Source organism: Pseudoliparis swirei, chromosome 18, assembly GCF_029220125.1.
Source record: "Pseudoliparis swirei isolate HS2019 ecotype Mariana Trench chromosome 18, NWPU_hadal_v1, whole genome shotgun sequence".
In the NCBI taxonomy this organism is placed as follows: Eukaryota; Metazoa; Chordata; class Actinopteri; order Perciformes; family Liparidae; genus Pseudoliparis; species Pseudoliparis swirei.
In genome coordinates, this window is record NC_079405.1 from 6993939 (window position 1) to 7007730 (window position 13792).

The following is a 13792-nucleotide window of genomic DNA, read 5'->3' on the forward strand; positions in this document are numbered from 1 at the left end:
AAAGAATCAGAATTTTTTTTAAACCACTGATGTCGAGCCTCTCTTTGATCAAACAGCAACACATGAATGATCTCGGGCTCCTGGATCTCACCGTGAACTAAGGAGACGAGTGTAGTGGGAGTTATGAGCCTGATGCAGTGGTAGCCAGTAGCACACACACACACACACACACACACTGGTATGAGTCAGCAGTACACCCCAGACCATTACTGGGCACATGACTCCCAGTCACCGATAAAAGTCGAGCACAGCACCGCAAAGTCTTTGCAGGAATTAGTTCAGCAGCCTGACTGTGTCTCTCTCTCTCTCTCTCGCTCTCTCTCTCTGCAGTCACACATGATAGAAATGTTTCTAATGAGACTGTTAAACGTTCTTTCACACCAGTATTATGCAACTTGGGAGTACGACACTTTTTGCCAACGAGGTCATTCCAAAGAATGGAAAGTTCAGATCAATAAAACGATTAGAAGTCCATTTTAATTAGAAAGTACACTGTGCAGCTGCATGCTTCTCACTGTAGTCACATACAGCGCGATACATATTCTCAGTATTCAACCAGGAATTCAAACTTACCCAAATTGAGGCTGACAAAAACTTAGCGGCGCGCTAACAAGTGCAGTGGGAGCCGGCGTGATGAGCAGCTGTCCGTCAGTCCGTCCCTCTCGTGACCGCCCGCTGCACGGCACGGTGCGGCGCTCGCCCCGTTATGCTAATTCACCGATTGGCCGGCACACAGCAGCCTCCGGCTCGGATGGACGGGAGCGTCCCAGCCTCCGTCCGATGCCTGGACCAAAGTGGGACTGCTCCCTTCCTGCTTGCATAACAAGACTCTCGACAGATCCTCTGCTGCAGTTGGTGCCTGTGGATCAGACTACTTAGTCTCTCTCTCGCTCTCGCTCTCTCTCTCTCTTTCCCTCCCTCTGACTTGCAAATGGTCCAAGTCGTTCTGAACTAAGTGCCGAAGTGCTGAGCTCAAACACACACCTGGCGAGTGAAACACCCATAAAACTGCCTCCTCTCTCTCTCTCTCTCTCACACGCTCTGTCCCTCCCTCTCGCTCTCTCTCTATCTCTTACAGCTAGGCGGGGGTTTGCGTATGCGTGCATCTTTTCCGCCTGGCGCTCAGTGGTGTCCTGAGTCACAGCCAGACCCAGTGAACTCGACTTGATTCGAATTGCCACTGCATATTCGCAGGCTCCCTCGGTGGGGAGCTGAGCCACAGGAAGCCGACTAAGAGGTGGGGGGGGGGGGATGAAAGAATGACAGGAGCGATATGATGGTGACACACACACTTTTCCCCTCGCATAAGCTTTGGAGGTGGGTATTACAAACCGAGACTGAGGCAACCCCCCCTCCCCCGTCGTATTCCCCCTTTGCACATTTGAGCAAATTGCCTGCGCTTGCAGTTCAACTGTCAACTGTCTCTGCAGGACGACTGAAGTTCATGCGGAGAGATTAAAGACTTCAGGCAGTTTGGAAATTAGAGCCCTACGTCCTCTGTGCGGAGTCACAGACAGCAGATAAGTGAGGATTACAGTCAAAGATGTGCACTGGCTGGACACGGGAATACTCAGAAATGTGTCATTAATCTGCACACACACACACACACACACACACAATCTGACTTTTGATGGTTGCAAACGTCTATCTACATTTTGACATCTCTCGCGCATGATTGCAGCTTAATTAAAAGGTGCCGATATAAAGAGCGAGTGGGTTCACAGGCAGGTAGAAACAGCCCGGGTGAATTGAAGTGATGGCGGGGTTCTCCATGCCTCGCCCTCGGTGCTCATCAACCGTGCACTTCGCCATCCAATCTGCTTTGGCGCCGGTAGCGAGGCTCACGGCGCGAGGAGAGAAACCAGGGTGTGTCTCGGATCACTCACACATCATCTCTGCCCGTATGCGACCTCTACTGACTGATTTGAGCAACTGCATCTCTTCACCTCTCGTCGGCCGAGAGCGCCTTAAATCATCCCACTGCTGCTGCTTGTTGAATCCAGGGTTCTTACACATTTTGACCAATGGATTTCCATGACTTTTCCATGACTTTTCCATGACTTTAAACCAAATTTCCATGACCAAACTGAAATCTCGGTATAAACATGAACATTTTTGAAAATGTTGCGTATTGAGATTCAAGATTCAAGATTCAAGATGTTTTATTTGTCACATACACACACAGGGTGTGCAGTGAAATGAAAGTGGCAATGCTCAGCAGGAATGTGCAAGGGCAACAAGTACACACTATTTACAAATAAAAAACAACACAATATTTACAGTAAGTGTGTGTGTGTGTGTGTGTGTGTGTGTGTGCCTAAGAGGGGCAGTTGTGTGGGTCTATGTGGGGGTCCTGGTGAGGTCAGAGTTCACAATCCTGATGGCCTGAGGAAAGAAACTCCGTCTCAGTCTCTCTGTTCTTGCAGCGTGACTACGGAGGCGCCTGCCTGACCGCAGCAGCTGAAACAGTCTGTTGTTGGGGTGGTGAGGATCCTTCATGATCCTGCCGGCTCTGGTTCTGCACCTCCTGGTGTACAAGTCCTGCAGGGTGGGGAGTGTAGTTCCAATAGTGCGCTCAGCCGAACGCACTACTCTCTGCAGAGCCTTCCTGTCCTGAGCGGAGCAGTTGCCAAACCAGGCTGTGATGCTTCCTGTCAGGACGCCTCTACAGCTCCAGAGTAGAAGGACTGAAGGATCCTCTGGGAAACTTTAAATTTCCTCAGCTGCCTGAGGTGGTAGAGGCGCTGCCTTGCCTTTCTCACCAGAGTGTCTGTGTTTGTTGACCATGTCAGATCCTCGGTGATGTGGACTCCCAGGTATTTATACCCGCTCACCCTCTCCACAGTAGTCCCGTTAATCCCCAGTGGTGAGTACGTCCTCTGTTGTTGTACCTTCCTAAAGTCCACAATCAGCTCCTTAGTTTTGGTGACATTCATGATGAGGCTGTTGTCCTGGCACCAGAGTGACAGATCAGCAACTTCCTCCAGGTAGGCCTTCTCGTCGTTGTCGGAGATCAGGCCCACCACCACTGTGTCATCCGCAAACTTGATGATGGTATTGGAGTTGAACCTGGCCACACAGTCATGTGTGTACAGGGAGTACAGTAGGGGCTGAGGACGCAACCCTGGGGATCCTGTGTTCAGGGTGAGGGATTTGAGGTGTGTCTGCCCACCCTGACCACCTGTGGCCTGGCGGTCAGGAAGTCCAGGATCCAAGCACACAGGGGGGTGTTCAGTCCCAGCTCAATCAGCTTGCCGCCCAGTCTGAGGGGACTATGGTGTTGAAAGCTGAACTATAATCAATGAACAGCAGTCTCACATAGCCCCCCCTCTGGCTGTCCAGATGAGAGAGTGTGGTGTGCAGTACCTGGGAGACAGCATCATCCGTGGATCTGTTTGGGCGATAAGCAAACTGCAGCGGGTCCATGGAGGAAGGGAGGAAGGCGCAGATGTAGTCCTTTATCAGCCTCTCAAAGCATTTCATGACCACCGAGGTGAGGGCCACCGGTCGGTAGTCATTCATACATGCTGGAGAAGCATTCTTGGGCACAGGGACAATAGTGGATCTCTTGAAGCAGGCTGGACCACGGACTCAGCCAGGGAGAGGTTGAATATTGTGGTGAACACTGGAGCTAGCTGGTTAGCACAGGTCTTCAGTACTCGCCCAGATATGCCATCTGGACCTGCAGCTTTCCTGGTGTTCACCCTCAACAGAGCCCTCCTCACACTGTGCTCGGTCACAGAGAGTGTGTGTTCATCCCAGCGGTAGAACTCACCTCGGCTACGCTAACGGTGTTGTTGTTAGCGGCGAGCTAGCGCTGTTGTTGCTAGCCTCAAACCGCATAAAATGAGTTCAGGTCGTCCGCTAGGGATGCGCCGGCACTCACCATTGCGCGGGTCTGCTCTGGTAGTTTGTGATAGTCCGTAGCCCCTGCCATAGGCGCCTGGTGTCGCGCTGCTCCATCTGTGATTCCACTCTGTCTCGGTACCTTCTTTTGGCGTCCTTCACCGCCTCCTCAGTCCATAGACCGCTGCCTTGTACTGCCCATGTTGCCGGATACAAGACCGGAGTTACAGGCAGCAGTACGGGCGCTCACAGCTTCACGGATGGTTCTATCAACCCACGGCTTTTGATTAGGAAAGGCCCTAACTTTTACCGTGGGGACGATGGTGTCCGTTAAGCGTTGCTATGAGGCTCATTGCTACTCAAGAACTGCTGACGTCACTGGAACTGGATTGGATCATGTCCCAGTCAACGATACTCAGAGCGTCCTGTAGCTCAGCCTCTGATTGGTCAGACCACCGCACGTTCCTCGTCACTACCGCTTCCCGCGATCCTTTGTTTATACTGCGGAAGCAGAAAAATGGCCGCATGGTCTGATTTCCCTAACGGAGGGAGAGAGACAGCCTTGTAGCCTGTCTTGAATGGCGATAGCAGTGGTCCAACGTTTTTCCTCTGGTAGCACACGTAATGTGCTGGTGAAAGTTCGGCATGACTTTTTTTAGGTTTGCCTTGTTAAAGTCCCCAGCCACCACCACAGCCGTCGGGATACTTGTTCTGATGCCGACATAACACATCGTGTAGGTCCGATAGTGCTACGCCGGTGTCCGCTTGTGGTGGAATGTAGACGGCTGTGGTGATGACCGAGCTGAACTCCCGGGAAGGTAGAATGGACGGCATGAGATCGTCAGATGTTCCAGGTTCAAGAGCAGGAACGAGAAAGAGTCTTAATGTTCTTGGGGTCGCACCACATGTTGTTTGTCATGAAGCAGACCCTCCACCCTTAGATTTACCAGACTCTTCCGTTCTGTCTGCACGGAAAACAGAGAAGGACTCGGTTGGACATATGACTCGATCCGGCACCAGCGGGTCAGCCAAGTTTCCGCCAGACAAAAGATGTTACAATCCCGCATGTCCCGTTGGAATCTGATCCTTGCCTAAAATCATCCATCTTATTTTCCAGAGACTGGACGTTAGCAAGAAGGATGCTGGGCAAAGGTGGACAGTGGCTTGAACTCTCAGTCTGTTCCAATTCGCTCCGTTTCCTCGATTTTCGTCGTCTCCCAGTAGCGGCTCCACTGCTGTTGTTGTGGTTCGCCAGACGATCTCTACCGCCACGCTGGATCGATGGAAAAAGTGGACAAAACCCTTGTTTTGCGCAAAGTTTATGTCCAAAAGTGTGCTGCGGTCGTATGTTGTTAGTGCCGATGTGTTTGTGGCAAAGAAAATATTAAAAATAAACACAAAACTAAAGGCGCACAATCTGTGAATCGCTCTGCCATTACATTACATTACATCACATGTCATTTAGCAGACGCTTCTATCCAAAGCGACTTACAATAAGTGCATTTCAAACTAGAGTACAAACTAAGAACAACAAGAATACAGGAAGTAACATTTCCTCAACATAGTCGAACTACAAAAGTAAGTCGAACTACAAAAGTATGCCATGAACTCAGTTATCTCATGCACCCCACCCCCCTCCTGAAATGCATCCAATGTTTCCTCGATGAATAATTGATGATATTATGGGAATTATTACAAACATTTGGGGCTAGATTGTGAGCTTGTTGTGCACCGACAGATATGCTAGAGAGGTTCATGTCATTTATGTTCGCTTTCTCTCATTCCAGGCTTCCTGATTGTTTTCACCTGTCATCACACCTGTCTCCTATGCTCATCAGTGTCAGCCCCGCCCCTGATTGGTCCCACCTGTGTCTTGTTACCATGTGCTTAAATTCCCCTGTCTCCCAGTGTTCCTTGTCAGTTCGTCTGGTCTTTTGCCATGATCAGGTCGGGTTATGTTGGGCTCTTGAAAGTTTTTGATCCCTCACTACGTGAGCGCTTTCATTTTGTTCACTGCAGAACCGAAAATAAAGTACTTACAAATACTTTATCTCTGTCTCCCGGTCGTGCAATTGGGTCCTACTTCCTAAGTGTCTGAGATTGTAACAGAACAGACTGACCACATTATGGACCCAGCCGACCCAAGAACGCTTCACGCCGCTCTGTCGGTACAGGGCGTGACGATTTTCATCACGAGGAAAAACTGGACAAAGTCAGCCGGAAATACAAGAGCTGAGAGGACGCCAGGCCGGGTTCAGGAAGAATTATCTACACAGATGCAACAACTGGTTGCCCAAATGAATAATTTTTTCACTCATCAACAGACTGCTCCTCCGTGACGTCATCCACAGCTGCGAATTTGCCTGTCAATACTCCAGCTGACGACCCAGGTCAGGCTGTTTCCTCCCCGCTACGGCTGGCTCTTCCGAGAGATTTTCCGGAGACTCTTCAATTGCAGAGCCTTTCTGGTACAGTGTGATCTGCATTTTCAACACAACCCAGCAGCTTTTTATCTGAGCATGGTAAAGTGGCGTTTATTGTGTCTCATTTAACGGAAGAGCTGCAGCCTGGGCTACTGCAGAATGGTCTAGAGACACCGAACTATGTTACTCATTGGCCGATTTCATAGAGACTATGAGGCGCATTTTGACCACTCATCGCCTGCTACGGAGGCCAGCAGAAGACTGTTTCAAATACGTCAGCTCAACCGTCAGGTGGTTGATTATGCCATCGAGTCCGGACTCTTTAGTTATTGTACTCGGGATTTTAACAAAGGAAACCTCAGCCACGAACTCCTAAATATAGACAGTTAATTAAATGCCCTACCAGAGAGAAGAGCATTCTGGACCACTGCTACACAACAATCAGCAGGGCCTATCACGCCGTCCTCGAGCTGCACTGGGAAACTCTGACCACGTCATGGTTCATCTGATTCCTCATACAGGCAGAGACTAAAGCTCTGCAAACCTGTGGTGAGGAAGTTCAAGAAGTGGACCAGTGAGGCTCTGGAGGATCTACGGGCGTGCTTTGACTGTACTGACTGGGATGTCTTCAGGACTGCTACCAACAGCCTGGATGAGTACACAGAGGCTGTAACTTCCTACATCAGCTTCTGTGAGGACAGCTGTATTCCATCCAGCTCCAGGGTGAGTTATAACAACGACAAACCCTGGTTCACAGCGAGCTCAGGAAGCTAAGACTGCAGAAGGACCAGGCATTCAGGAGTGGGGACAAGGACCTGTACACAGAGTCCAAATACAGGTTTAGCAAGGCGGTGAGAGATGCTAAACGACTGTACTCTGAGAAACTGCAACAGCAGCTCTCAGCAAACGACTCTGCTTCTGTCTGGAGAGGGCTCAGGCAGATCACCAACTACAAGCCCAAATCACCCCACTCCATGAACAATGTGCTTCTGGCAGACGAGCTAAATGAGTTCTACTGCCGCTTGAAAGACAATGGAGCAGTCCTGAGACCATCCCCACAGCCCCATCAACAAGCCACAGACCATCAGCCCACCCTCCCCAGCCCATCAGGCTCACACCTCTGAGCACCCTCCATCAACTCAGCGACGCCTCGTCATCCTGGAGAGAGCAGTCAACAGGCTGTTTAAAAAGCAGAACCCCGCAAAAGCAGCGGGCCCGGACTCCGCCTCCCTCCACCCTGAAGCACTGTGCGGACCAGCTGTCTCCGTGTTCACCGACATCTTCAATACCTCCCTGGTGACATGTCACGTTCCAGTCTGCTTCCTCGCCTCCACCATCATCCCCGTCCCCAAAACCCAAGATCACAGGACTCAATGACTACAGGCCCGTCGCCCTGACCTCTGTGGTCATGAAGTCCTTGAACGCTTGGACCTGTCACACCTCAAGACCATCACCGACCCACTCCTGAACCCCCTGCAGTACGCCTGCAGAGCAGACAGGTCTGCAGACGATGCAGTCAACATGGCCCTTCACTACATCCTCCAGCATCTGACTCCCGAGGAACCCACGCCAGGATCCTGTTTGTGGACTTCAGCTCTGCCTTCAATTCCATCATCCCGTCCCTGTTGCAGGACAAGCTCTCCCAGCTGCACGTGCCCGACTCCACCTGCAGGTGGATCACAGACTTCCTGACCGACAGGAAGCAGCACGTGAGGCTGGGGAAACACGTCTCAGGCTCCCGGACCACCAGCACGGGTTCCCCAAGGCTGTGTTCTCTCCTCTGCTGTTCTCCCTGTACACCAACAGCTGCACCTCCAGTCACCAGTCCGTCAAGCTCCTAAAGTTCATGGATGACACCACCCTCATTGACTCATCTCTGGTGGGGACGAGACCGCCACAGGTGGGAGACTGACCACCTGGTGACCTGGTGCAGCCAGAACAACCTGGAGCTCAACGCCTGAAGACAGTGGAGATGGTTGTGGATTTCAGGAGGAATGCAGCCCCACCCGCCCCTCTCATCCTGTGTGACTCTGCCGACGCTGTGGAGTCCTACCGCTTCCTGGGCTCCATCATCTCCCAGGACCTCAAGTGGGAGCTGAACATCGGCTCCATCTCCAAGAAGGCCCAGCAGAGGATGTTCTTCCTGAGGCAGCTGAGGAAATTCAACCTGCCAGGGAAGATGATGGTACAGTTCTACACGGCCATCGCTGAGTCCATCATCTGCTCCTCCATCACCGCCTGGCACCCTGCAGCCACAGCCAAAGACAAGCGAGGCTGCAGAGCATCATCCGCCGGCCGAGAGGGTTATCGGCTGCAATCTGCCTTCCTCCAGGTCCTGTTCACTTCCAGGTCACTGAAGCGGCCAGAAAGATTGTCGCCGACCCTCCCACCCTGGACACTCCCTGTTCGAGTCCCTCCTCGGGAGGAGGCTGCGTCCATCATGACCACGACCTCCCGCCACACCAATAGCTTTTTCCGACGGCGGTCGGGCTCATCAATGGACCCCGGGACTGACTGACTGTCACCCCCAGGACTACCACCTCTTCTTCCACCTTCCTCTCTCCTCCTTCTTCCCGCTCCTTCCTCTTCCTCCTCCTCCTCTTCCTCCCACCTCCTCCTCCTTGCGTTGATTGTTGTTTGTCATGTCCAAATGTTGCACCTTCCACCAAAAAAAATTCCTCGTTTGTTTGTGAAAACATTCATTCTTTGGCAATAAACCTGTTTCTGATTCTGATTCTGATTCTGATTTCTGATTTATTTATTTGTATGCATATTACTCGCATAACTCAAAAAGTATTAAACCGAATCGCATGCAATTTGGTGGGATGATTGGTTATTATCCGGGGACCATTTGATTAGATTTTGGGATCGATCGGGTCAAAGGTCAAGGTCATGAAAAGGTCAAAACCTTCTTTTTACCATAGCACGGTCAATTCTTATCGAATTGGCATGCAACTAATGCCAACATGTTCATAATTCAATGCCGAATCGTGTGATATGCGAAGGTATGCGCTCTACCAAGTGCCCGTTCTAGTTCCTGATGTTTTGGAAAATTACTGTTGGCTACTGAAGTGCTCAAATCCGTTATCACTTCATTTTATTCGGGTTCACTGAAGGGCTCCTTTATACAGTTTCTTTCATCTGTTGCTTCAAACATTTAACAGACGGTTTTCAGCAGGAAGCTCTCTCTGTGAAGTTTATCACAAATGGAGATGGCGGCTATCTTTCCTTTTCAGACTCCCGCCCTCCCTTTCCATCAATATCGACTCTCATTATCTTCCTCCTCCCTTCCTCCCTTCCTCCCTTCCTCACTACACATCTCTCTCTCTGCGTCCTGACTCCTCCCTCCGTGCAGCCTGCTGTCCTCTCAGCCTCCCTCTGCCTCCCCTCATCCTGTCCTCAGCTCATTCCTCCAGCCACTAAACAGCCAGAGGGGATCAGCCTTTCACCTCACTACAGGTAGGTGTGTTTAACTTATGAGAATAGAGAAAACACTGTTCACTACCTCAACATGTAAACTGGAGGATTTAATAATAGAGTAACAAGTAGTATTTTACTGAGATAAAATTGATGAAATCAAGAATATAATGAAATAAAAGCAGCAACTTTTTTTAAATGTTAGAATTAGGATATAGACAAAGATGTTTAAAGTGTTGCTAGTTTGCATACAGATCCGCTCCCTAACTTTAAGATGTCCTCTTATCGTCTTAGATTTTTAAAAAACTATTTATGCTTTAAACAAAAGGAAAAGCATCAGAGAAGAAACAACCTTGAGAAAGGTGCCAGTGCAGAAAAAGCTTCACGGTGTTCCTATCGTTCTACGATGCCGAAATCATCCCCAAACTGTGTTTTTATTCATTATTTTCTCAGTGGCTGTACTCAGAAACATCTGTATCGCAGCGCGTTGGGTCGTCTGAGGTCACGATTGTTGAACATGCTCGATTACAAAATACAACGGAGGGAATTTCCTGTTTATCAAGAGCGATCTCGTAGACTGATGAATTTCTGTGAGGACGACGGCCCTCAGTCGCCGTAAAAAGACTCCGAGTGGACACTAGTGTGGCGTAAATAACCGCTTGTTGCTATCTGAGCGACGGCAGCAGGCACGCTTTGCATTTTACAATCGGGGATGACCGATCCTTCAGTGAAGCTGAAACCAGACGGGAGGAAACAGAGCGGCACCTCTCCTTTTATAGGTATGCTTGCATGTAGCCTTGAGTGTACCGGACGGCCTGCTGAGCAACTCTAATCCGTCCTCCAGAAGCCGAGGCGTTGCATAATATATTTACACGGTGGGATGAAATATGTACTCGACAGGCTCCGCTGCAAGCTTTCAGAATAAGAATGCCGTTCGGGGGAGGAAACAAGTGCGGCTGCTGCCAGAAAAGCGTCTACTTCGCCGAGGAAATGCAATGCGAGGGGAAGAGCTGGCACAAATCCTGCTTTCTGTGCAGTAAGTATACCAAAGTTCTCAGGTAATCCGCTCTATTTGTCAGCTAGACTCCCGGCATGTAAACAATTCGGGTGTCGGGTTGGAATGCAGAGTATTTGGCACCCGGGGAGGAGAGTGAGCATCTGCAGGTTTTCGCTCAGACATCGTAGTCCTTATTTGGATCCAGTGGGAACATGTGACGAAAGGTTTGGTCTTCCTTATTTGGCTGAGGAAGGTGCTCGTACTCCTCCTCCAGCACGGACGGGGGTTTCATACGAGCCCACAAGTACACAAAGTGGGCTTCTTTAAAACGTCACACATACACTACCGTTCAAAAGTTTGGGGTCACTTAGAAATGTCTTTATTTTTCAAAGAAAAGCACTGTTTTTTCAATAAAGATAACATTAATCAAAATACACGATACATTGTTAATGTGGTAAATGACTATTCTAGGTGGAAACGTCTGGTTTCTAATGAAATATCTCCATAGGTGTATAGAGGCCCATTTCCATCAACTATCACTACAGTGTTCTAATGGTACATTGTGTTTGCTAATCGCCTTAGAAGACTAATATCTGATTAGAAAACCCTTGTGCAATTATGTTAGCACAGCTGAAAACAGTTATGCTGGTGATATAAGCTATACAACTGGCCTTCCTTTGAGCTTGAAGTTTGAAGAACAAAATTAATACTTCAAATATTAATCATTATTTCTAACCTTGTCAATGTCTTGACTATATTTTCTATTCAATTTTCAATTCATTTGATGAATAAAAGTGAGTTTTCATGGAAGACACGAAATTTTCTGGATGACCCCAAACTTTTGAACGGTAGTGTAGTTTGAGGCGATGTCACGGCTAAACGTTTGTAGAGAAAAGTGTTTTATGGACTTTTATTTGCTTGTGAGAGTAAAGGAGAAGAATAGTTTGATTTTGATTTCTCATTTGTTTGTGTTTTTTCCCCCCCTTTGTTGTTGTTGTTAGTGGCCTGTAAGAAGAACTTAGACAGCACAACAGTGGCCGTCCATGTGGATGAGATCTACTGCAAATCGTGCTATGGCAAGAAATACGGGCCAAAAGGCTACGGCTTCGGAGGCGGAGCCGGAACTCTGAGTATGGACACAGGAGAAGGACTTGGCATCACGCCTGAAGTGTGAGAACAGCATCACTTCCTCCGTATATTTGAACTCTTAACATCAGTAGAAAGCTAAATACCGTACATTCAGATGATAGAATGACAAATTGAAGCAGACAAGAAGGTGTGTGCAAACAAAATTACTTCGAGTCAAATTCCAGGAGAGGGATGTAAAATGTGAAAAAGGTCGTGTTAGTAACTCTTTCTAGGTTCAGAGAAGCTGTTCGTCCTACTTTCCGCCCCCTTCAGAGGTCTGGTTTTTTACTCGACAGGCAAGCTCCTCATCGTCCTACAAACAACCCCAACGCCTCGAAGTTCGCCCAGAAAGCAGGGGGCTCGGACGTGTGTCCTCGATGCGGGAAAACAGTGTACGCAGCCGAGAAGGTCGTCGCCGGAGGCAACGTAAGAGACGTCGACCTACACTAAGTTTAAGTGGAGGATCAGTCAGCGCTTCTGTGTACGTTGGAGCTTAAACCGACTCTCTGCTCTCTCTCTCGTCAGTCCTGGCATAAAGGCTGCTTTCGGTGCGCCAAGTGTGGCAAAGGACTCGAGTCCACGACCGTCACTGACCGAGACGGGGAGATCTTCTGTAAAGGTCCGTGTGTGTGTGTGTGTGTGGCAGAAAATGTAATCTACATTCTCCTGGTTCAACTATAGAATTAGAAGATTTGCTGATTGTGATTGTCTTGTGCGACGGTCCATGACTGTTGAAGGTCAAAAGGGAAGGAAAAAGCAATTTGAAGATCTCATCTTGTGCTTGATCAAAAACGGTGGACGTCACGAGTCGAGTTGAACCTCCACCGGTCACATCTGGTTGAACTTGACTTTTGCCATTTAGTATATGTTTATTCACATGTGATTATGAATGCTATAAATAAGCAAGTCAAACTAACTTTATGCACGTCGTTTCCTTCACAGGCTGCTACGCAAAGAACTTCGGCCCCAAAGGCTTTGGCTTCGGTCAGGGTGCAGGAGCTCTGGCTCACTCCCAGTGAAGCCCAGAAGCCTCGGCCCACGTGAGACGGACACCGCTCGGATATCCTCGCAGCTCGCGGCTTTTTGTACGAGTTCACGGAGTAGCTTTTGCTTTTCAGATCGCATTTTGATCCTGGATTTGTGACGTCCCGGTTTTTTTGGACTGCTTAAAAAAAAGAAGAAATCATGCTAAATATTCCAAAAAACGCACTAAATTCTAACTGTGTTTGGATGTACACATTGTGTGTGTTTGAAACAAAAGCTAACTAAAACGGGCACTCGGTAGAGCGCATACCTTCGCATATCACAAGATTGGGCATTGAATTATGAACATGTTGGCATTAGTTGCATGCCAATTGGATAAAAATAAGTATTTTACCTTTTTATGACCTTGACCTTTGACTCAATTGATCACAAAATCTAATCAAATGGTCCCCGGATAATAACCAATCATCCCACCAAATTTCATGTAACTCAAAGAAGATTTTGACCTTTTCATGACCTTGACCATGACCTTTGACCCGATCGATCCCAAAATCTAATCAAATGGTCCCCGGATAATAACCAATCATCTCACCAAATGTCATGCGATTCGGTTTAATACTTTTTGAGTTATGCGAATAACACGCACGCACGCATACAAATAAATACACGGCGATCAAAACATAACCTTCCGCATTTTCAATGCGAAGGTAATTAAACTGGCTGCAATACAAAGACAAACTTCCACTGTAATAACAGAATCAAGTCGGGCCAATGTTGAGTTTGATTCACATCCGAATCCGTCGCTGTCTGAACGGGAACAAATAAGGATCGACGCGTTTTAAGACCGACGCCAGGCTCACATCACGCTTCGGTTACACTCGAGATATAGCTTTCCTGTTTCCGCCTCACGTGTCACATGGTGTACACAATGTCTTCTGAGGCGCTTTATCGCCAAGACGCAAAATAAATATCGGACAACGGAAAAACAAACAAACAA

General features: G+C 48.7%; 2 protein-coding genes across 11 annotated transcripts in view; one reads left to right on the plus strand and one right to left on the minus strand.

Moving 5' to 3' along the window:
* Positions 1-866, minus strand: part of nav1b (neuron navigator 1b) — a 70682-nt gene extending 69816 nt beyond the window's left edge. For 8 of the 9 annotated variants that reach the window (XM_056437514.1, XM_056437508.1, XM_056437512.1 and 5 more), the window contains exon 1: positions 574-866. The gene's annotated coding sequence lies outside the window, so the exon portion shown is untranslated. The remainder of the gene's footprint in view (positions 1-573) is intronic. The other variant, XM_056437511.1, reaches the window with a different exon arrangement.
* An 8761-nt stretch (positions 867-9627) lies between these two features.
* On the plus strand, positions 9628-13792 carry LOC130208022 (cysteine and glycine-rich protein 1-like). 2 transcript variants are annotated; one of them, XM_056436874.1, is made up of 6 exons: positions 9628-9728; positions 10587-10722; positions 11685-11853; positions 12108-12237; positions 12337-12430; positions 12754-13792. In XM_056436874.1, the coding sequence occupies exons 2-6, from the start codon at positions 10614-10616 to the stop codon at positions 12828-12830; spliced, it is 579 nt and encodes a 192-aa protein (XP_056292849.1). In that variant the 5' UTR covers positions 9628-9728; positions 10587-10613; the 3' UTR covers positions 12831-13792. The 2 variants fall into 2 exon arrangements, with proteins under 2 accessions (XP_056292849.1, XP_056292850.1); XM_056436875.1 differs by lacking the exon at positions 9628-9728 and adding an exon at positions 9801-10465.

What these genes read in the sequence shown, in the direction of transcription:
- LOC130208022 (XM_056436874.1), top strand. Translation starts at nt 10,614, where the DNA reads ATGCCGTTCGGGGGAGGAAACAAGTGCGGCTGCTGCCAGAAAAGCGTC. An exon ending in CTTGGCATCACGCCTGAAGT is followed by an intron (nt 11,854 to 12,107) that starts GTGAGAACAGCA and finishes TTTACTCGACAG; the next exon opens with GCAAGCTCCTCATCGTCCTA. An exon ending in CGGGGAGATCTTCTGTAAAG is followed by an intron (nt 12,431 to 12,753) that starts GTCCGTGTGTGT and finishes TTTCCTTCACAG; the next exon opens with GCTGCTACGCAAAGAACTTC.